General features: G+C 42.5%; 1 protein-coding gene across 1 annotated transcript in view; it reads right to left on the bottom strand.

The window, feature by feature from the left end:
• Positions 1–13,323: 13,323 nt before the first annotated feature.
• Positions 13,324–24,678, bottom strand: part of MBOAT1 (membrane bound glycerophospholipid O-acyltransferase 1) — an 88,335-nt gene continuing 76,980 nt past the window's right edge. Inside the window, exons 10-13 of the mRNA XM_077810574.1 lie at positions 22,523–22,587; positions 20,872–21,004; positions 19,241–19,392; positions 13,324–15,482 (exon numbers count right to left, since the gene is read on the bottom strand). Coding sequence (XP_077666700.1) covers positions 15,347–15,482; positions 19,241–19,392; positions 20,872–21,004; positions 22,523–22,587 — 486 coding nt within the window. The 3' untranslated portion in view covers positions 13,324–15,346. The remainder of the gene's footprint in view (positions 15,483–19,240; positions 19,393–20,871; positions 21,005–22,522; positions 22,588–24,678) is intronic.

Raw genomic sequence — 24,678 nt, 5'->3', positions numbered from 1 at the left:
TAGGAGTACACGACAAAATTCCGCATAGAAAGGAGAGAGAGAGCAAGAATGAGCAACGATATGTAGAGTAAGAGATACAGCTTTGCAATGCAAATTAACTGAGTAAGAGACCATGAACAGATGCACGGAGATCTCTCAATGCATTTACACACACACACACATACACTTTGATGCCCACCAACTTCCTACTTCCTACTTCCAGCTATAAAGAACCATTGGAGATGGAAGTACCAGGTATATTTCTCTAGGATGCCAATAAAGAATATTTCCTCATGATTTCCCCAAGGAAGCAGCTGGAGTGACTGAGTGAGAAGGAAAGATTAGAAGGACTAATGCAGAGTGTATAACTTGGTTAATAAGGAGAGGTCCAGCAATGCTGTCAGTTCTCATGAGTGTTATGATTTGGGGGAGGCCTATTGTGCTTCTGAGATAAGACAAAGGCAGCTCAGGAATTTCACTCATGTCACTTTCAGTTTTCCCTTTAGGCTGCTAGAGATCGCTGTGCAGCAGGGGGCACCCGTGTGTGCTCTGAGCAGGGCACAGCCCTGGAGCAGGCATAGCATTTGGGACAGAGGTGGGCAAACTACGGCCTGCAGGCCCCATCCGGCTCACGGGACTCTCCTGCCTGGCCCCTGAGCTCTGGCCGGGGAGGCTAGCCCCCGCTGTCCCCGCTCCCCCACCACCACGCGGGCAGCGCTCTGGGCGGTGGGGCTGCGCGTTCCTGCAGGGCAGCGCGGCGGCTTGTCTAGCTCTGGCTGGGCGGCGCAGCTGCCAGACATGCTGCTCTGAGCGGCGTGGTAAGGGGGCCAGGGCCGGGACCTTGGATAAGGGACGGGGGATCCCAGGGGACAGTCAGGGGACAGGGAGCAGGGGGCGGTTGGATGGGGCAGAGGTTCTGTGGGGGCAAGGCTAGATAGGGGGTGGGGTCCCGGGGGGCAGCGGTCCCAGTAGGGGGCAGTCAGGGGACAAGGAGCGGGGGGGGGGTGTTAGATTCTGAGGGGGGAAATCAGGGGACAGGGACCAGGCTGTTTGGGGAGTCACAGCCTTACCTACCCGGCCCTCCATACAGTTTTGCACCCCGACGTGGCCCTCGGGCCAAAAAGTTTGCCCACCCCTGACTGAGGAGGCACCAAAGCTATTCATGGATTTGCAAAGAGTTTCAGAGAAAAAAAACACTATTCCGACCTTTCTTTTCAAATTAACAGTTCCTGAAGGAAAAGTCCAGTTGATCTGGCCTTTTCAAAATGTTTCATTTTGAACCAAACAAATCTGGGGGGGGGGGGGGGGCGTTTATCCTGGCAAGAAAAAACAAAAAATAAAAATCAGCTTAAGTTCTAAACAAACTGATTTTTTTGGAGGCGCCAAACCACAAAAATCAGCTGTTTGCTCAGCTCTAAATGGGATGATATTAAGGAAAGGGAAATTTCGGCTAAGTATCTAGGATATTTCAAAAGTGTGTGATGTGCGGTAATTATTTTTTACAATTAAAGCATTTATGTGGAGCTCTAAATGTGCACTGCACTTTACAAGCACATATACCCAACCGTGAAGTACTTTTCCAAAGGAAATAGTGGGTCCTCATAACTTAAAACTATACAGGACACAATACAGCAAACCATATGGTAGGAACCAATCCTTCACTGACAGCTGAAATGGCTTCGATGTCAGTCTACCCTTTTCCATCTTGAACTTCTGCGTATTCACCCTAGATGTCGCTGCTCCATACATTTGCAGAGCAAAGACTCAGTAGGACAATAAACCTGATTCACACAACATTAACGCAGTTCAGGTATCAAGAGTTCTAGTGAATCTGCCACATGTTTAGAAGTATAAAAAAGTATCTCCCATGTCAATGACATGTCTACTGCCAGACAATCTAACTCACAATACACACAGAACAGCAGTAAAAAGCCCAGGGTCTGGCCACTGTCAGGGGAGAGTTCACTGCTGGAATGAAAGAAGTGGCGGTTAATGATGGGAGAAGGAGAAGAAAGGCTCTTGACATAGGAAGTGGGATGCTGAATGAAAGTACAAAATTAAGAGAAGACAAAGGAAGCAGATGTGAGAGAAGATAAAGAGGGAACATAAGGAAAAAGGGAATCTTAGGGTGATGTGACAGCCAAGGTGTAAGTGGGGCTGGAATGCATGATTTTATTATAAATTGAGACTGTGACTATTTTTTTTTTAAAAATGGCCTACAATCATTATGAAGTGCAGTGTTAATGCAGCAGGATGCAGACACAGAATAGGAGACTGATGGAGGGCATTTTGGTGGTAGCTAGTGGCCCTCAGAAGGTGGCAGTGGCAGATCTTGGAAAGGAGATTATGCAGGCTAGATGCTGCCACGGCAGAGTGGAGACAGATGATGCTAGTTGTGAAAACTGTGGATTCCCTCGATGGGAACTGTGCTTGTGGTCCTGCACCAGAACCACCAGCATGGTAGGACTGCACTGTCATGCAGAGCTGGGCTGGGCTGGGCCAGAGGATGCACCAGAATTTTTGCATGAGGAAGGCCACCTTCATGGAGCTGTCTGAAGTCCCTTCACCATCTGGACACATAGAGGAGGGAGGCCATGCCAACCCAGAAGCAGGCTGTGATTGCAATCTGGAAGCTGCTGTAGTTCAGAGGCTGACCAATTTGACATTGACACGTCAACTGTCAGTGCTGTGGAGGTTTGTGAGGTGACTATCACTGTGTTTACCCAGCGGTGGTGGACATTGCTAATGTTCCCAAAATAATAGCTGGTTTTGACAGAATAGTGTTTCTGAACTATGCTGGGGCCATTGATTGCATTCACATGCCCATTGCTTGCCCACCATAAGGAGCTCATTACTATGTCAACCATAAAGGATACTGCTTCTTAATTGTTATGCAGGCCTTGGTTGACCAAAAAGTTTGGTTCATGGACCTCAAATGTGGGATGCACTGGTAGCGTGCACGTTGCCGGAATGTTCAGGAGATCGGTGTTCTCCTGTTTCACCAGGAATGGGCTCAAGACACTGTTCGTTTTCAGGCCTTGTTCAGACAATCAGAAAGTGCACCTCTGATAGCTGGGGCTGGGTCCAGGACAGCAAGAGAAGCCTTACGTGCCCACATCCTTGGATTACAGGGGAGACGCATGGGGAAATGTCATGCTGTGATGGGGAAATGTCACGCTGTGTAGTGTTTTAGTACACATCACCATTTGCTATTGCTTTTACGTGGTTGTGGGTGACCTATTAAAAGCTTCGGATAAAATTTCATGCCTCTTCCTTTTTTCCTCAGGCACTCACACATCTGTGCAGTGTACAATCACAACCTTTGTTAAAAATAAATGATCAAAGTAATAAAAAGTACTGTATTAAGAACCAATACAGGCAGCCCAGCTGCCAGGAGGTGAAGTGTGCAAATGGCAACAAAATTGAAAAGTGCTATGTGCAAGAAAAACTAACAGTGGTGCCAATCAGTGCAGTCTCACTGGTAATGGAATTGTACATTGTCAGCATGCCTTGTCTCCTTATCCCACAGTGGCCCAGAAGTTAAGTGAACAGGGTACATCTGCTCAGGCACACTTCCATGCCAGGAGAGCATTGACTGACTCATAGCCCACCCTGCCCCAGAACTGTCCCATGCTTACCATGGCTGCAAGACATGATAGCGTAGAAGAAAATCGACTGATGCTAGATACTTCTATTGCTGTCGGTCATGCTCAAGGTAGTCCACCACCAGTTTTTGTCTCCCTCTCCTGCTCCAGCTGTTGTGTGTGGAACTCAAGGTGCCTGGCTGGCCTACATCCAAAGTCATTATGCATTTCTTGCAGCAGGTTGTCCATGATCTTGTTTCTTTTCCCTGATAGTTCAGGGTTTTCTCCCCAGTAGGCCTTGGAGACTAAGTCACCCTAGCATAGGTGGAAGGTCCTGCCAAGATAATAAAAGAATAATTTGTAGTTTTGACCCTGGAAAGAAATAAAAAATTGCCCCTTTTACATTCTGTATCACAGCAAGGCCACAAGTTAATGTGTTTATGTACTTGGTTGCCCTTATTTTATCTCAACCCATTTGACTAGTTAGAAGCAGCTGCATGCCAGGTTACCAGTCCTCAGAGACTATGGTAGGTATTTCATATTTCATCTATTTAAAACATTTTAAGAAATGTTTTGTGGGCCTGATTGGGGGATTATGATCTTAATACTATTTCAGACAGCAGTAGTATTGGAAGGTTGCAGGAGATTTCCCCAGACTGGAAGAGGGAAGAATTTTTCCAGGCTCTGGTTTAAAAAAATAAAATAAAAAATAAACCCATTTAGGAGATAGTCATCACCTGGTGACTGATCAGCAAATCAATGACTGGAGTGGGCTAGTAAGCTACAGAGGCAGGCATGGGAAGTTTGCCGATCAACCACCTTGAATTTCTCCAGCATGAAAAATTCTCGAGCACCACAGCCAGGAGTGAGAAAAAATTTGGGCAAACATAAACAGAATGCTGAACTAGCATGCAGACGATTGCTAACAACGGATCTGCTTTTGCACACATGAGTCAGACAGCATGCTGCTAACCAAAAGCACCAGGAGGCCAAACATAGCCAACACCAACAGACTTTTTCCACTTAATATGTACTATAGAAAATGAAAAGCAAGAAATCAGAGAGAAAAGGTAAAGAGTGATACCTAGTGCACTGGTAACTAAAACCAGACGAAGAACCACGTCCAAGGTGCAGGCATGAAATGTAATCAGTAAGGCCAATGCCAAATTGCAGGATAGAGTTTAAAAAACTCCCAAGTCATAACCTCTCACTAGGATCTACTCAAGTGTAATCTAGAAAGGTGGTCAGATCTGGCAATGTATACTTGTTTCATTTGTTGGGTATTGCAAATGGAAGACTTTTTAATCTATCTATTTTCAGAATAGAATTAACTCGTTACTCTATCTGGAACATTGATATTGCTTTTCAGGGTGCCGTTTGAGAATTCACTGTTAAGGTAGCTCTGAGGAACCATTTGAACTCCTGATGCTATAGTTGAAAAAGTAGAGATGTACTCCCTCAGTACAGACCTGTGCGATTAGGTGGCATATTTTGGAAGCTGAATCAGAAGAGCTGTCTATGTGACACAGCTTGAAGCATGTTGCACAGTGCTATGGGGACATCTGAGTATTTAGGATAATATAAAAATGCAGTTTTTCATCTGCAAATGTCATCATCACCATTATTGACATTAGTGGTGTGGAAGTATAACACTGTATAAGTATAACATTGTATAAGGGGACATGCTGGATACATTGTATATGAGAGGACATGCCAAAACATGTTACAAAGTATCTGAGGGAACACACGTAGGGACAGTTAGCTTTTGAATGGAGAAGCAATTAAGATAGAGCCAGCACGTCTAAGAAGCAGGCATCAGAATGGAAGGTGTGAAGGGCAATTAGTTAAGTTAACTGGAAGCTGTTAAAGGAGATTGTTAAGGGTGGCAGGTAATTGAAAATACGTGACTGGTCTCAGGGATCTTGAAGAGTGGTGACTAAAATCTTTTTCTTCTTTTGTCTGTAACTTCTCTGTAACTTGTTCTCCAAAAAACTGTATAAATTAAAAGACACAAGCCCCACTCGGGGGGCTCACTTCTAAATGTATTAGCAGAGCAGCTTTGCTAATAAAACAGAGTGGTCTGATAAATTGAGAGTCTGAGTCAAACTTTGACAGTGGTATTAATTAGTTAATATTTGCAACATGCATTGAAGATGTGACGTGCTATATAAGTACATGCTAAATACTGTTAATGTAATTTTCCCCTCTTCATCCAGCACCATTCATCTCACGCATTAAAGCTGATTGGCTGACTGAGATTGAGTGAACTAGGACTCAAAAGGATATGTCTACAAGGCAGAAATTGTCTTGAAACTGATTCAGCAAAAACAAGTCAGACCACTTTAAACTGCCTAATCAATTCACTAACACTTTCATCCATTTTGCATTGCTTCACTCACAGTATTACCACGTACAAGTAACTTAAAAGTTGCTTTAAAAAAAATAGTTGGCTTAAAGCAATTACTTTGCAAGAAAAGGGTAGTTTCAAAACACATTTGGTGAAAATTGGAGTCATGCTGCTGTTTTTTTTCAGTCCACCATGTTTATTGACGTACCTTCTGCTGCTGTTTTACTCAGCATATTCATTAATAGATGAGTTCAGGGAAGATGAGGGATCACAGACGAACAGAATGAAATCACACACCCACATTGAGTGGGGAGTATATTCTCAGCTTTCAGCCAACGGATATGCAATGTCAGTTAAAAGGTCTAAACTAGGAACTATCTGTTAGGTGCTGCTTTCTAAAATGAACCATGCCAGGATGGTACGTGAAGCAATGAAAAATGAATGGGGCTCAAGTATTATAGAATGATGAAAAACATACTGCCCACCATCACATACACTGGAAGTGAACTGCCAAGTGCCTTTTGTCTTTAAGAAGCTAAACTGCACTATCTTAATAAGAAACAAAGCACTTGGTTAGACTCCCCATTAAAGAAAATTGATCAACTGTCACAGCTGTTCACTGTGCTAAGAGCATAACAGGTTCACCCTGTGAATGAAGAAACGCACACAAATATTAATATATTGAAGATAGACCTTTGCAACTTTGTTCCTGCTTTCTTCAGTGCATTAAATGAGAAAGTCATAAACATATATCTACAAGAGAAGGTTGCTTTGCAGTTTTGGGATTTATTTTAGAAATCTTCTTGAATATATATACCATCTCCAGCAATGGAAGATGTCACTTCAAAATTACATGGCAACAAAACACCTGAATCCCCAAGAAAGGTCAGATGGGGGTAGGGTGGGGGGGAGGTTAGTAAGAGGGAAAATCAGTTATTATTGTTATCCCTTTTTGAACCAAGCCGCTAGTCAAAGTTCAGAACCCTGTAGGTTGGTACAGTTGGGAGTAGAAAATGATGAGGGAATCTGGTATTTTCTTTGATGCAGTCTTTTTTATTAAAAAGGAACATGGTTTCTCCTGCTTCTCCAAATGCAGGAGAAACCAAAAACAGGGAAGAACTTCTTTGCTTATAGTCCGAAGGCTCTTTAGCCAGCATCAGATCAGAAGATCTTTCTGTAGCTTCTTCCAGGGTCATACATCATGCTTGGTCAGGCTGTTCCTCTGCCTGTCTCAGTCTTGTCTGCGCTATACACACTGCACTCCTTCTTCTCTCTCTCTCTCACACACACACACACACACAGAGTCAAAAGAATACCCAATGGAACCCTCTGCTCACCTGGTGCTATTTTCTGAGCATTTTGCCTTGTTTTAGTTTACGGCCCTTCGCTGTCTCTTACAGCTGTCTTAAATGAATGTGTTCACGCCCATCAGTTTAACAAGGTTTAACCTAACCTCAAAACAGGCATCTCAGAACATACTGCACAACCGTGAATAGGTTCCTCTGTTGACCTGACACACACACACTATGCCATTTTTTATCTTTAATTAGCATCCACTCACATCGTTTGTTAATCAGATAACAGACAGTTGCACAGATGGTTGTCGTTTTTCTGTAGAACAAAGAAAAAACTGAATAACCAAAGCTAAAATTTTACAATATGGAATCAAGTAAACCTCACTGCTTACAGTACCTTCAGAATACCTTTTGCAGATCAATGGAAGTTTTGCCTGGATAAGGGCTGCGAGATTGGGCTCATCTCTGAGCTACCAGGTGACGAACATTTTTTATTCCGAATTCAGTGATCCTCATGAACCTTGCAAATTCAAGCTGTAGAGGGAAATAGGTTAACTTGATCTCCTAACTTCAGAACTGATTAGTTTATCTGATCAAAACTGAATCCAGTGCAAAATCTGCAAGATGTTCTACATTAGCTCATGGAAGATAGGAACTAAGCTCAAAATAAACTTTTTCTTTTAAATAAAACCCAATAAATGTGTTTCAAAGTAGCAAAGTATTCAACATTCAAAAAAATTTCTGGACAAGCATGCCACTAGACTCTTTCCCTCACAATCTGGGCCATTTTAGATGGCCCAGGCTGAGTCTCTCTCTCTCTCCCTGTCACGTCTCAGTAATGGCTGGTTCAAGCTCAAAACACTCTCAGGTCTGTCCCCGGTGCCTCAAAACACATTGGCTCCATTACCACAATGGTAGTCGAGTGAAGCAGAAAATAACCAACACCACAAGTTTCCTGTACAAACTAGACCAATGGTTTTCAACCTATTTATCATTGTGGGCTGCATATGTGGCCCACAATGTGTTATCTAGGCCGCAGGTTGAGAACCACAGCGTGCCCCCTAGAGCCTTATGCGCAGTGCCTCCCGCCCAGAGACCCCTCCACAAAGTGGGGCCAGGAGTGGAGCCCAGGGCGGGAGGGGTCCTGGACCCCACTGTGCAGGGCCAGGCAGCAGTCCCGACACTGAACTCAGCCACTTGGGTCTGGGTGGCAGGGCAGCCCCAAACCCTGCTGGACCCTGCAGGGCTGGCCAGGCAGCAGCCCTGACCCCGCCGCACACCACCACACGGGGCCAGCTCGTGACCCCTGCCGCACTGCACCCTGCCAAACCAGGCAGCCCAGACCCCGCGGCACAGGGCGGCCAGGCAGCCGTTAACCTGGCCCCATGGCTTTTAGCACACAGCTGGGCTGCACCTGTGTGCTAATTGGGCCGCATGCGGCCTACGGGCCACGGGTTGAGAACCACCGAACTAGACAAACACACACACTTCCCTTTAGATCAATGGATAAGATTGTGAACATATTCCCTTTTGTGATTACTGGAGCAGCTTTCACATCTAACTGTCCCCCATAGCAAAAGATTGCAAAAATCCTTTACATAGAAAACATATGTGAAAACCACTCTGACTGCACTATTTGCTTGGTTGGATAGCTGCAAAATCATTCCTGCTTGATTTGCTGGGGTCACCCACTAACAACTAGCCAGGGTATTTGAGTTTCCACTTGTACACAAAGGCCCCTATTCACAGAGGTCACTTACAGGCATATTTCCACTTTATTTAATTTCAGCACAAGATTAGATGGGTAGGCAGTTTTTTCCAAGAACAAATTCAAATACTCTATATTATCATTGTCCTCTCTGGGAGGGAAGAGAGCAGTTGTCTGATGGATATATCTGAGAATTCATTTGAAACACATACTGGATTTTTATTGGACTATGACTGGGGCCGTTATTTTTAGCAATTTTTGAGTTTTATGTAGAGGTAAAAAAATTGGTGGTTTTCAGGGCTCTCTCTTTTATATACTGTAAAGACAATATACATTACATTTATTATATACATTACTCATTACAGCAGTATATACAGTAATGAGTCATCCCGTTGTAATGTTCCCTAAAGTGCTTTAACTTAATACTGTTTCAAAGAGCACTACATTAAAGTGCACTGGGAAACCTTTTGTGTGCACCAGCAGGATCTACCTGAACCAATTAATGTGAAGACATCAGTCCACTTTAGAAATCACACCCTTGTAGAGCGAATTACTGTTTCAGGTAGACAAGATACACATAACAATTTCTGGTGTTTTTCTGGGGTGTATTAGATAAACTCTGATTTGTTTTTTTTTTTTTCTTGTTGTTTTGTTTTAAAATTGGGGTGCTTTACCAGTGTTTAATGGTTAAAACTGAAAACAAAAAGCTCTAACTACAGCTGTTGAGAAAATCAGACAGGAACAGCTTTGTGTTAGGGTGGAATGGCTCTCACAACATCCTGTGTAAGTAAGTGTGAGGTGCACTGTTTCAAGTTGCCTTTGGGAAGCTTTAAATACATGCTGTACCACACTACTCAAGCAAATGCATTTCCTTTAATATTCTCTTCAATGTTAGTCAAAAAATTACCAGCAAATCAAGCCAATGTTGAATGGTGCTCACAAATATGAGATACATAGACAGGAAGGTGGTAAGTGCCTGGCCCCATGAAGTTAATGGGAATTTTTCCATTGACTAACTGGTGCCAGGATTTCACTTGATATTTCTCAAATAGAAGATGGATCCATTTCTTAGTTATAGCACCCAGACAGTCGCTGTGTTTCACAAGCACTTATCAGTAGGGTGAAATTTAAAGGATTTTAAAATCTGAAGTATGTGCAGCATACACATGCAGAAAGGAGCACTCAGAACAGGAGAGAAATAAGCATCACTTTTCTCCCACAGCATTCTGCCTTCCTGCCCTGGCATGCTACAAGAGAGCAAACACAAGTGGGGAGGGGAAAAAGGAAACATGCATATTGAATGGTAAATGAAGTACATTCGTGCCTCTAATATAGTGAGGAAATTGTTTCAGAAAAGTTAATTTCTTCCAGAAATGCCAGTTCCACAAGATTTTTATTCATGAGGCTATTTTTTTTAATGTTGAGTTTACTGAACTTAAATGTCAGTTTCAGCCTTTTTTCTCCCTCCCCCTCCTAAGCATATCCCAGTTCTGTGCTAGGTTTTATGTAGAAGAGCATGTGCTGATGAATAGCAGTTGGAATTTGGGCTCCATCTAAGTTATTCATGAATAAGAACACTTGCTCATCCTCTAGGATCTAGTTTCTCTGTCTCCATTTCAGGGCTCCATATTTCTCTTGCTCTCCTACAAGTATCATCTGTCTCTGTCTTGAGGATCTCTTTACAATATCCATCTCTTTCTGCTTCCAGCACCAAACTGAGCCTAAAGAGTGATTACAGGCTACTAAAATATGACTTAGATCATAAACCTATTTAACAGCAGTATTTTTAAGACCACGCTCAATTTACATCCTTCTAATTAGAGACCAGCAATGCAAAGCCAATAACTAGGTTCAACAGATTTTCCAGTATTGTGCATTAATGATCTGATTCTCTACTGCCTTGCATATCATGCAATAATTTACACTTGTGCAAATGGGGCATGAATCGCTAACTAAATGAGAATTCTCCACTTATTTATACCAGTGGTAGCCTTTTACATTGATTTGGCACAGATGTAAATGACAACAAACTTGCAAGGCAATGGAGAATCGGATCCTAAATCCGTAACCTGAAAAGAAATTAGGGAAGACAGAACGCACTGTATTTATAAGGCTATTTCCAGGGCCAATAAAAGTTCCTTTCAGCATGTATTAAAAAGGCAGATCTTACAGAACTATAAATCCACAGCTGGGTTAGCCATATCACATTGGTATGCTGAGCCAAGTGATCTGGCTAGTCTAGAGAGAATAACACAGCAGAGAAAAAGTTGTTTAAATGATTTCCAAGACATCATTCTTTTTGCTTTGCAGCTCTTGGACAAAATTCATGCAGCAAGGTTGCTTGCTTGTAATTCAACATTTTGAAAAGAACAATACAATTTTAATTCAGGAAACATATCCGAGGTAATCTCAAACCCACATGAATATTTTTCAGTAGAAGTGAAACCCCAGGGTTCAAGTTTTAGTCATGGTGCTGAATGTCTGAGGATGGACTATGACAGGAGAATGATGGTTTACGCACTAGCAAGAATACAGTGAGAAAGTAGTAGCAGATAAGTATTAGAGTTAAACAGCTTTTGCTTCATGAAGTGCTGAAAAAACCCAATGTGTGGTATATAGCATGCATTGAATGCTGAGTGAGATAAGGAGTATGGAACAGAGACACAGGGCCCTGAAGAGAGAACCCATTGCAGGAGCATCAAAGGCAAACCAGGCAGTAGGCCAGCTGTCGAACTTCTTATTTATTTTTGAAGGACTTGGGGTGTTAAACTAACCTGTTTGGAAATGTTTACTTTGATCTAAGCCCAGTGCTTCCAAAAACTTTACCGGTTCTGTAAGCGTTTGCATTGATCCCGCCCCAAAGCCTTTCTAGGACTTAAGTGCAGGTGACACGTAATTTACTAAAATACTTCTTCTATATTCCCGTTAGTATAAACATCTCTCAATATGAACACAAAGCTTCAAAAAGGTAGACCCTCATACCAGGTATGTACCCAGGAGGATCAGGCACGATGGTAAACCTAGGCTGGCTGTGACCCTGCAGCCATGCTGCTATATTTAGCATGCTAGATCAAGCATAGAGAGCATACGTATGTCCACCCATGCTGGGAGCACCCTCCCAGCAGCTGTGTGGACGTATTCAGCCCTGGATCAGCCCTATGTGCTTACATCCTCCCTTTCTAGTGGGTCCTGGGCTAAACCCCCTGTAAGCTGCGTGGCCGCGTAGCTGCCTATTAGGCACCGTGCAGGCACTCAGGGCTGCAGTCCCAGACTTGCTGTGGCACCTAAGCTCTCCCCAAACCTGCCACGGCTGAGGGACAGGCACCCCTCTCCAAGCCCCTCCCCAGCCCGGCCTGGAACTGCCGTGGCCAGGGGACAGGCGCCCCCAACCCAGCCCAGCCCCAGACCTGCCACAGCCAGGGGACAGGCACCCCTCCTCCAGCCCTTACCCAGCCCAGCCTGGACCTGCCTTGACTGGGGGACAAATGTCTCTCCCCACAGCCCAGGTGCTGCTGTGGGGAGAGAAAACTAGTGGGGAGGGCGTCCTTTCTCTCCCCACTGTAGCCCCGAGGAGCCCCACTGAACCCCAAACCCCTCATCCTCAGCTCCACCCCAGAGCCCGCCCCCCAGTCGGAGCCCTCACCCCCCTCCTGCACCCAACCCTCTGCCCCAGCCCCCTCCTACACTCCGAACCCCTCAGCCCCACCCCACATGTGAATTTTGTTATGTGCACCAATATGGAGGACACATCACCTCCATATTGGCACACATAACAAAATTCATTCCACACTTGGGTGGGAAAAATTAGAGGGAACACTGGTGGGGCCAGCTGCAGCAGCCCTGTCAGTGCAGCAAATTTGGAGTCATACTGTCAAGAAGCAGGAAGGTGAAGATCTGATGGGTATCCAGAAACCACACAAGGACACAGGGCCTCTGTAAGGATTCACCTTGTCTTCCTGCTTACTGGCTGGTTTTTGAGCTAGGACCTTTCTTACTTCCACAAATGTCACCCCCTCCCTGACAGAAGAATGCCGAGGAAACTTTGCAAGGAGAACATCCTAATTCCTATAGGGGTCTGATCTAGCTATGTAGGAATAGATTCACCACACCACAGAAATGTCACAGCAAGTTCTTAAATAAAAAGATGTAATACTGAAAAACAGAACAAAAAAAATGACAAAAAATAAACCAATTTAGGGATGAATCCTGCTCCCATTGAAATAAATGGGAGTTTTTAGCATGGATTTCAATAGCAGCAGCATCTGAACCACGCTGTGTCTGTAAAATGCGAGACTGAGAGATGTGATTAGTTCCCACCGTATCTGTAATGATCTTTCACCTTGCTCCAGGAGACACAGGCCCATTCTCTCCAGATTTTCATACTTCCCTCCCATTAATAAGGCCACACAGTGACAAAAAACAGTTTGTTTATTCAGACCAATCTTAGTAATCCATCTCTTCTCCAAAAGAAATCACCAAATAAACTTTCCCATGAAATAGACACTATGCTAAAAGGCTGTTGGGGATTCGGAAGATGGTGGTGGAGGGGAGAAAAGCAAAATCAGTCCATCAAGAAACAAAGTGTAACTGTTTACATTCTTCAGTTTTGGTTTCTTACATTTTTCTCCCCAAAGAAGGGATTCTGCAAAATTTGAATTTATTTTGATACAAAAACTAAAATAAAATAAATGTGGTAGACTCTTTGTTCATTTACACTTCAGACAGATGAAGAAAATCAATGGTATGTAAGGGAACTGCTTCATTTCTAAATGATTCTGAGAAAACCAACTTAGAAAACATTTAAAAATATTTACAGAATTATTTGGTGCACATTTTCATGTGTTCCTTTAAGAGGTCCACTCTGACTATATCTAGTTTTTAAACTTACATAGCACTTTTTATCCTGTTCTCTTAAAGCGCTGTGTAAACGTTAATGGAACCTCACAACACTCCTGCGAGGTAGGTAAGTATTATTATCCCCATTTTACAGATGGGGAAACTGAAACATAAGAAGGTTAAGTGACTTGCCCAAGATCACACAGTGAGTCAGAAGCAGAGCTGCTGATTCTCAGTCCCTTGATCATATCACAATCCTTCTCTTGTATAGTTCTCTTTTAATTTTATTTTTAATGGATTGTTATCCTTGTGTGAACAAAATTCCTACTTGCCAATACATAATATTATGAGAAACAAGTTGATCTATTCCCAACCCTTCCTCCAGCTTTCGATCTGTGACTGACAGTTTTAAAGCACTAAATCTGCAAGGTTTCCCTATTGCTACATTATATTGATGATAAAAGTATCACATCAAAACATATCACTCCAAAGCTGCAGGGTAGTGCTGAACATCAGTCACATCCCAATTATCTTTGTCTCTCAGGCCAGGTCTAAACCTAAAACTTAGGTCAACCTAGCTATGTCACTCAAGGATGTGAAAAATCCACACCCTTGAGAGACGTAATTAAGATGACCTAACCCTGCTGTAGACACCACTATGTTGACAGCAGAATTCTTCTGTCAACCTAGCTACTGCCTCCCAAGGGGCTGTATTCACTACAGCAGTGGAAACCCCCTTCCGTCGCTGTAGCAATTACCTACACTACAGCGGTTAGCTGCAGTGCTGTAGCTGTGCCTTTGGAGCACTTGTAGTGTAGACGTAGCCTCAGCTAGAGAAGTTTCAATCTGCATATCATAGGATAGGATATTTTGATTTTTCCTTTTTTTAATATATATTATTTATTTATTTATTATATTTTAGTTTGGCCAATCCAGTGGCCGATGTTCACAGAAATCTACTTGAATGGTTTCCAAGTCACTAATTTGCCCTCACACCAGCAGGTGTCACTTAGAGCAATTAGGAGTCTCCAAACTGCTGAACTCGGGCAGCAGGTCCCTGGTTCAGGACCACATGGGAAGCACTTGCACCCTGCGCTTTGGCCCTCCTCCTCCGCTGGAGTCAATGCCAACAGTCTCAGGAGCCAAGGTTCTGTGGTTCTACACCCCGGAGCCCCTCTGGCCATAGCCAGGATAGGAAGCCAAAGACTCAGAAGCCTAGAACACCCGTCTGCTAATCTGATGAGCTGACTCTTGCTAGGTTTTTTTTTAAATGATTAGTTTCTTAATCTCAAAATTTTTGTTTATCAAATGTACATTTCTGTAAAAGATCAAAAACATCTGTACATGTGAAAAAAATTAAATATATAAAAACATGCCATAAAAATAGTCCCTGTATTTATAAAATCAGAAGCACTGCTCCTCAAGCCTGTAAATCTTTGTTACTGGGTCATCTGGAATACAGTCCACCAAGCTCCAGTCTGTCCTTTCCAAAGCGTTTTAAATTAAGCAATAACAATGCCACTGTCTTTTTATTTTCTCCCTTTTGTTTTTGGTATGACACTTCACTTCCCAATATCAGTGGTTTTTCTTTGAGGTATCATTTTTCTTTCTTGTGTTTAACAGAGCTGTGTCTCACTTGATTCTGAAGCTGCCTCATGGTGTGGTCTTGAGGTTTGATTGGTAGGACCAGCAGCAGCAGGAGGCTTAGAATGTGCATGTGAAAGTACATTGACCTAGCAACGAAAAGAGAAAGAGATAACAGGCTTGTTAGTAACATATGAATGCTACAAATTGTATTAGTTCAGCACTACAACCAGCTCCATCTGATTCAAGAGGTTTAGACATAAAACAAAGCACCTGATAGTCTTATACATGACAGGCTTTTATGCCCTGGGATTTTACAAGGATTTTACAGCAGTATGTCACACTATAATATGGCGACATCCAACCCACTGAAGTCAATGGAAGTTTGGCATGGATTTCAACAGGGCCAGTATTTTCCCGTATATTGTAACATCAGACAAGGGGCCAAACCAAGAACCCTTTTCCCAATCCCTAGCCCCAAACTTTGACAATTCAGGTGAAATGGACTCAGAGGTGTACTACCCATGATTATGGTTTGAGAAACCCAACCCTGGCCTTCTCAGCTTATCTCCCACTGTTCAAGAATATACAGGGATACATTCTAAGAAAGCCTCCCTTTTGTGCAAGTACAACTTGTGCCTGAAAAAATGGCACCAGCAACTGAAGGACAGAAGAGTTTCCAGCCAAACTTCTGGTTGCTTATCTGAAATTAATTAAAACTCTGAACATTTTTTAGATTTGCTGATCATTAATAAAATAATAAAATATAATCATCATCATAAAATACATCATGATCGGAGAGACAATGGCACAATGTTAAATAAAGTAAAGACATCTTCCCTATATTTACTTCTATAACTGATAGTGTTCAGGGTCAACAGCTAGTTAAAATGGAAAATGGGATACCTATTTTGGTGGGCCCATAGCGTATGGGTTGAGGAAGGCCAGGGAGCTGTGCATGGGTCCAGCACCTGACCACTTAGCACTCAGCACCTGACCATCCTGGAATGGCCTAACTTTTCAGTGCCCCTGCTATGTTCCTTCCCTCATAGTTCTAAAATCCCTGGAAGGTGCCTGAACCCACAGACGTGTCCACAATGTCCTACTCCAAAGGCACACAGTCACCTTGCACTCAGCTCAGTCGCCTGGTTTGAAAATCCCATGAATTCATACATTACCTTCCTATGCTCAGTCAGTGAAACACACAGAAATCATAGAATCATAGAATATCAGGGTTGGAAGGACCTCAGGAGGTCATCTTGTCCAACCCCCTGCTCAAAGCAGGAACAATCTCCAACTAAATCATCCCAGCCAGGGCTTTGTCAAGCCTGACCTTAAAAATATAATAATATGCTTCCCTGGATAATGAATTGAACGTGGGGGGGATCCAGTGGGGAGTGCTAGATTTAAAAGACTGTTATACTGGGAGGTGTTAATGGCTACCATCCAGCTGTCTTTGATCCACGGATCAATCACAGACCTGATTAAAGTCAGTAGGTGGGTAATTACCCTTCTTCAGGGCTAAAGGAAAGAAGCAATTAAGCCCCTTCATGGAGTGAGATAACTGGAGGCAATAGAAGCTATTTCCCAAGGCAATCTGTTGCATGGCAAAGCTTAAACAGGGTTAAACTGTGTAGTCGGAGGGATTTCCCTTGGACTGATTGCAAATGCAGGATCTAGAGCAGTGGTTTTCAAACTTTTTTTCTGGCAACCCAGCTGAAGAAAATTGTTAATACCCATGACCCAAAGGAGCTGGGGATGAGGGGTTTAGGGTGTGGGAGGGGCTCAGGGCTGGGTCTGGGAATGAGTGGTTCAGGGTGTGGGAGGGAGCTCTGGGCTAGGGCAGGGGGTTGGGGTGTGGGAGAGGGTCAGGGCTCTGGGTGCAGACTCTGAGGTGGGGCCAGGGATGAGGGGTTTGGGGTTCAGGAGGGGGCTCTGTGTTTGGGGGAGCTCAGAGCTGGGGCAGGGGATTGGGTCACGGGTTGGGGTGCGGGCTTACCTCAGGCAACTCCCAGTCAGTGGCACAGCAGGGGTGCTAAGGCAGGTTTCCTGCCTATCCTGGCACTGCGGACCGCTCTGCGCCCCAGAAGCAGCCAGCAGCAAGTCCAGCCCCTAGGCGGAGGCACGCAAGCAGCTCCATGTGGCTCTCGCCCGTAGGCACCGACCCCCTCAGCTCAGTGCAGAGCCAGTGCTCGGGGTAGGGGCAGCACACACAGCCCCGTGCCCCCCTTCCCTCCCCCCCGCCTAGGAGCCGGACCCGCCGCTGGCCACTTCTGGGGCGCAGCACGGTGTCCGAACAGGTAGGAACTATCCTGCCTTAGCTCAGCAGCACCGCTGACAGGACTTTAACGGACAGGTTGGTGATGCTGGTCAGAGCCACCGCGACCCAGTGCCTCCATATCATGTTGCCTCTATACAAATCCATGGTACGCCCACATCTTGAATAGTGTGTGCAGATGTAGAAGCCCCATCTAAAAAAAGATATATTGGAGCTGGAAAAGGTTCAGAAAAGGGCAACAAAAATGATTAGGGGTATAGAACAGCTTCCATATGAGGAGAGATTAATCAGACTGGGACTTTTCAGCTTGGAAAAGAGACGGCTAAGGGGAGATATGATTGAGGTCTATAAAATCATGATTGGTGTAGAGAAAGTAGATAACGAAGTGTTGTTTACAACTTCTCATAACACAAGAACTAGGGGTCACCAAATGAAATTAATAGGCAGCAGGTTGTGTAGGTACCATCTATGGTCAGAGCTGTGCTAAACTAAAACTGACAGTTTTTCCTTCGCATGTATTGCATGGTAACTGCGATCTCTTTACAAGTATTTATTAACGGAATTTAGGTTAAGATGTTGGTATTTTGTCACCTCAAATGGCCTTTGGTGGCAAAAAGGGCAAAATTTTGTGCTTTGAGCAAATTCATAAGTGTTCATGAGTTTGTCGCATTCAATATTTTTACACTGAGATAGCCCTTATCTTTTTTTATTTGTTGCTGTTGCTAAAGACAGAACAATGAGACATTAAAATGGCAGCCAGGAATGAATGTTGCCAACATTGATACAAGCTTCAGATTGATGTTGGCATTTTAATAGTTTTGTTTAAGTAAGGAGAAAACTTATCTAAACATTTTCATTTTTTTATAAAAAAGGACAGCATTCAAAACCCCTCAAACAGACTCACTCACAGCTGCTCTTTTGACTAACAGTTTTCAGTCTTTTATGATCAAGTAATGGAATGTCTCTTTTTTCAGCCAAAAACTGTTATTCTGTGTTAGACAAGGTTGACCATAAAATGGAAGAAAAGTAATTTAGTCAAATCTCTCTTTTCAACTCATTTTATGCTTCACTATACATAATCTTCAGAACTACCCTTTTATCTCATTTTTAAAATACTTACAGAAGTAACTGCACATAAAATAAGAGTGCAAAGCAACAAAATTATTTTAATACACAATGAATCAACCATGTATCTTTATGCCCTGCTGATCAATTCAGAATCCCTTCTCATGAGCATTTTACAACTGGAAGTTAGTTGTTTTCTCACCTAGACATTTCCCAAAATAAGGTTAATTTCATTCCTACCCACCCCGTCCTTTGGTTTTGTTAATAATTGGTACTGGGATGCTCTGAACAGGGCAGCAGCCAACCCATGGAAAGTCAGGTCAAACACGAATTTAAAAAAAAACCCTAAACTAAACTGAGAAAGAAAAGGAAAATTATTCTAGCATGGTTAAATGAATTCATCAAGTTATACAGATGAAATCACTCCTGATGTTATTAAATAACCTGTTGGATTCCCTCCAAATGATGGCAAAATTCTAATCAGCTCCCTTGACAGGTTGGCTTATTAAACAAAGCCCCCTGGCTACAGGTTTAAGGTATAAGAGTTAAAAGGAGGAAACTTACTTGTATAACTTAATCGTGGGCTCAACAGCCAGCATAACAAAAGGTGCAACAGTATAGCAGACAGCCAGTTGAGTGACAAACCATGTGACAATGTCATAGACCACCTTGAGTGACTTTGAAGACAGGAAGTAATGTCTGTAATTGTTCCTTATCTACAAATCAGGGAGAAGAGGATTAAAAAAAACCCAACCCTAGATTTCTTAGTAAACACATGCAGACTCACTTCACATCTATAAAACTCTTCATCCATTATTATTTATATTGTATTATTTGTATAACAATGATACCTAGAGGCCTCAACATACCACATACTTATGCTCCAAAGAATTTACGGTTTGGATAGACAGGACAGATTAAAAGTGGGAGAGGAAATGGAGGCACACAAATGCTCAAATGACATGCCCAGGGTCCCAAAGCTGGTCAGTGATAGAACTGGGAATAGATCTCAGATCTCCTGAGTTCTATAACCACTGGACCAGGCTGTCTCTCCAATGGGCATCTATTGGCAATTTTGTTCTTTTTTGGATGAATCGGACCACTGCTTATAAAATGTACAACAGAGAGGAGTTACACTCTCTAGCAGTTGCTTATGCCTGCAAGCATTTTGGATTTCTACAGATGTTGGTTTATTTGGAGGGGTTTTTTTTAATATTTTTTGGGGGGGGGTATTTGTTTTAATCTGTGGAATGCATCTTCACAAGGAAGGGTCAAATTAAGTGCAAAGTATTATTGTGGTACAGTATTATGGTAACTATTATTGATTGCCAGCTTTATTCACTTATGGAACTTAGTCAAACTGATATGGATATATACCCAAGGTCAGACTATAGGTAAAAGTGATGGTGCTCTCCAATCTCTTCACAGTGGATGTTTCCACTAGAATGACCAGCAGTGATACAGTTAGTAATGCTGTAAAATTAAATTGTCATCATTAGGATCCAAAGTTAACATTCTTCTGCAACAAATGGGGCCAGTTCAAAGTTCTCAGACATACTGTTTTGTGTGATCTATCTGCAGATTTAGTCAACAATGCACTGCGGTCCCATTCAGAATTCTTTTTTTGCAACCATAAAGGGCAGAAGCTTTTCTTTTTTTAAAAAATGAAAGTGCATAGTCTGGAGAAACTGGTGTGGTCTACAAAGACATGCCTATACAGCCTGCAGCCAACTGTTGGCTCAATCCAGTCTATGAGGTCTGTACTTTACACAGAATAATCACAATACACAGATGAGATGGAGGCTCTTTCTACCTGACCAGGTCAATTATGAGACAAATGAACCTATGCACAAAGTGTATGACTGACCACTAGCATTTTGCATAGCCCCTCACCTCTCTCTCTAGGACTGTAGCCAAGTCCAGCGTCACAGTCCCTGCTCAGCTGAATCAATAGGAACAATGGCTGGTTGTAATTATAGGAAGCACCTACAATTATTGCAGTATAGATCAACATTTCAGTGAGGATCATCTCAACAGAAAAAGGTGTTACATGGATTCATCCCTCGTGTACAGTCAACGGTGTTATACCAGGGATGAAAATGGCTCAGTATGTCAAAGGTATATAAACACCCAGCACTGAAAGCTTTACAGTAATCTAACATAAGCCTCTGAAGAGAACAATAAAGGCTACGTACTGCTCTGGATGCTAATGTCATAAGGATTCCGGTAATGAATGTAAAGTAATATCCAGGATAAACACCATGCCACAGGGCTGACAGGATAAATGTTAAGGCTGTGGGGTACCATGGAGCCCTGTCATAGCAAACACTGGGAAGAAATGAAACAAACAGAAAACAGCAGATTGAACAAGTAACAAATATTCATTGCAATACAGATCTCCTTGAATCTTAAAGATACATTTCTGATCTCCTTTATGTATCAGGGGCCCAGTCCTGCAAACCTTCATTTACATGAGGGTCAACTGGATTACTTGCACGAGTAAGGCATTCTCTTGCGATTTAATTAATCATCATGGAATTTAAACTTATATATAGGCATGGTAAATGAGAACCCGCCTTATGCCATATTATTTATGCCCTCTCTATATATCAGAGAGAGCATAAATAATATGGCATAAGGCGGGTTCTCATTTACCATGCCAGCATTTTCCCATCTAGAACTCTGTATGTATCCTGAGAAACTTGACCGATATTCAAGAGTGGGTGGGAGTTTGAAAGCAACATACTCACAGTTCCTTTTCTATTTCAATATTCTTTAGGCAGAATATTATCAGCCGCTGCCCGTACCCTACAACACAGCCAGCTAATTCCTTAGCTAGTGTAAATCAATGGACCTATGCTGACTTACACTAGCAGCTAAGGAAGACGTAGGTGAATGGTTCCATGTGCGTTGTTCAGAAACACAGCAACAGGACCCTAAGAAACTTGCAACATCTGAGTTTTAACTCAAAATGTAATGGTCCTAAGAAATGATCATGGTAGTTTATTTACCCAAAAACATTGTTTACTTCACTCACGAAAAACAATAGAAACAGATTTTTCAGATCCATATTTTTACACCAAAAACAGTTAGGACAAACAGTATATAAACTCCTGTATTTTGGAGGTCACATCAGTTGACTTGAACCAGACTTTTCACATACCAAAGCATTGTTTTCACAGTACCAGAGACAGGACTGAGCTACAAAATTTGGATTAGTATTACTATTTACAGTAAGCCATAGTGATGACAGTCTGAAATCAAATTCCCTAGCGTTGGACAAAATTTACTTTGTGCTTCTCAAGTTGGCATATTATAAAGACAGACCTAAATTGGCACCTGAAGTATGTGGTGACTGGTGCCTGTGCAACAGATTATATTGAGGCTATGAAGTTTGAATCAGGACCCAAGGTTTCCCAAAGTTCCAACTGGAGAATGAGTTTAGACCCAATTCAGGCCTATCTCAAATAATAATTAATCAATTTCAAGTGCAAGGGAGAGAGAGATAAAATATGATAAACTCCTAGCAAAATAATACAGATGGGTAACGAAGACAAAATATGGACAGTGAGAGGTGCTATAAAAATGTTATTTAGGAAGACCTGTATAGCTCACTCATGGCTTTGCTGCTCTTGAGTAAATGTGGTCATTCCAAACATGTAGCAATAAGAACTTCAGAGCACCAAAAACATTGTAGCACACAAGTTCTTACAGTCACAGGGAGAAATGAAAAAGACCGAGAGGCTGTTGTACATTTATCAGATTCACCAGTTAGAATTACTAGCCAACAGTACCACCTAAAAGTAACTGCGTCTCATGAGCAATTGACTGTTTTACTGTTCTTACCGCTTTAGCCAGGCAGCTGTCTGAATGTTCCAGTTTTCAATGTACATTTTGAAACTTGTTGCAGTCTAGGAGAGAGAAGAAAGTTAACATCTCACACTGGCTTTGGAATGTACAGGACAATGCCAGTCTCTACCTGGATTTTAAACTGAGAGGTTTACATGCAGTATGCTAGTAGTAGTAGCTAGCTACAGTCAAGGGTGTGTCAACATTTCCATTATAAACATGTTTTGGGGTTTATAACTCAGCCATAAGAACTTACTCATGGCTGACACTTGCCACTCAATTTAAAAATCTCACTTTTTATTATAAAACAAAACAACAGTGTTTGGCTATCTTTCAAATTATGGAAAAAGCCAAAAAAGGTTTTCTAATTTCAGATATTCATACCAACCCAATCCTTCAACTTACAAACAACTGCTTTTTAATCTTTAAACCTTAGGTGGACTGGAAATTAGGTGAACTGGAAATCCCTAGAGTGCTATGAAAACAAAAGGTTTCTAAAATAAATGCCTTCTTGAGGGTAGGGAGACAGATAAATGAACTTGTTCTCAAGAAAAAATGGAAAGTATTTTTAGTACATGAACTTTGGGCCAAATCTTCAGCCCAGAGTGCACCTTGAGAAACTGAGCCGGGCTGTAGGGAGATACCAATGGGGAAAGGGGAGGCAAGCCCACAGAGCAGTTACATAACCACTCTGCAGTGACTACTTCAATCTGTTGACTCAATAAGCCCTTTGTGCCCCTCTCATGGTTGGAGGACCACAGGAAATTAGTGGAAATTATATAGTGGAAATTAAACAGCCAGAAACCATACTAGAATGGGTTTAAGGTAAAGAGACGAATTAGGAAAAGCCAGGATATTCAGAGTTAGGACTGAAAAAGTCCAACTGTAACTCACCTTATTGTGATTAGATGTCAGAGAGGTCTCCAAATAATGGGTGATCTAATATACCAGACAGGCTGCCATACTTTAGCAAAACTGGCTGAGTTAAGCATGGCGTTTCAGTTTTGCTTTGTCGTTTAGGTTCATGTCAGAACTTGGAGGTTATTTATTTACTGTAGTTTCCTTGTGGCTTACTGTAATGAGAAGTGTACCCTTAAGGGAAACTCGCTCCAGAATCAACGCTCCAAGTGAATTTTGGATCATTTTAATGTGTGCTATATTCTCAGTCCAGTTTTTCCTTTGTAATAAGTTGATAACCTAACATCCTGAACAAACCTTAAAGGTTTGCTTTGTTAATAAAAAGCACCAGAGAAGTCTCTTTACTGCTCACTGCTTGAATGCACTCTAAAGTGCAGCCCAGACTAAAAGGAGTGAAAGTCTCCCTTAGAAGTAATCCGACAGCACTAATGAAAATGCTGTGAAGTGGTTCTCAATATGAGCTCTCCAAGGGAACTGCTGCTTTCTAGTTGCAAACATAAATCACATGAGGAGGTGGCTTTCTGCACCAGAGCTTCACAGATTCCAAGGCCAAAAGGGACCATTGTGATCATCAAATCTGATCTCCTGTAGAACACAAGCCATAGAATTTCCCTAAAATAATTCCTAGACAGATCTTTTAGAAAAACATCCAGTTTTGATTTAAAAATTGTCAGTGATGGACCATGCCCCTGGTAAATTGTTCCAATGGTTAAGTACTCTCACCGTTAAAAAATTATGCCTTATTTTCAGTCTCAATTTGTCTAGCTTCAATTTCCAGCCATGGAGCTTATTATATGTTTCTCTGCTACACTGAAGAGCCCATTGTTAAATATTTGTTCCCCATGTAGATAATGAAGTCATCCCTTAACCTTCGTTTTGTTAAACTAAACAGATTGAGCTCTTTGAGTCTATCACTGGAAGGTATGTTTTCTAAACCTTTAATCATTCTTGTGGCTCTTCTCTGAACCCTCTCCAATTTATCAACATCCTTCGTGAACTGTGGGCACCAGAAATGGACACACTATTCCAGCAGCATTTGTACCAATGCCAGTATAGGGTCAAAGGGCTCTTCCAAAGCTCACAAGGTCTTCTAAGAGAGCCAAGGGAAGTGTGAACTGGAGTAGGGCAGGAGAGGGGCCCAAAAGTACTTGAGTGCTTTTGCACCTCAGTCCAAAATACTGGAGGTTAGAGCAATCTTCATCAGTGTTCTAAGAGTTAAATTAAAATAACCCTAA

Source organism: Eretmochelys imbricata, chromosome 2 (assembly GCF_965152235.1).
Source record: "Eretmochelys imbricata isolate rEreImb1 chromosome 2, rEreImb1.hap1, whole genome shotgun sequence".
Taxonomy (NCBI): Eukaryota; Metazoa; Chordata; order Testudines; family Cheloniidae; genus Eretmochelys; species Eretmochelys imbricata.
This window is presented reverse-complemented; position numbering and strand designations above follow the sequence as displayed.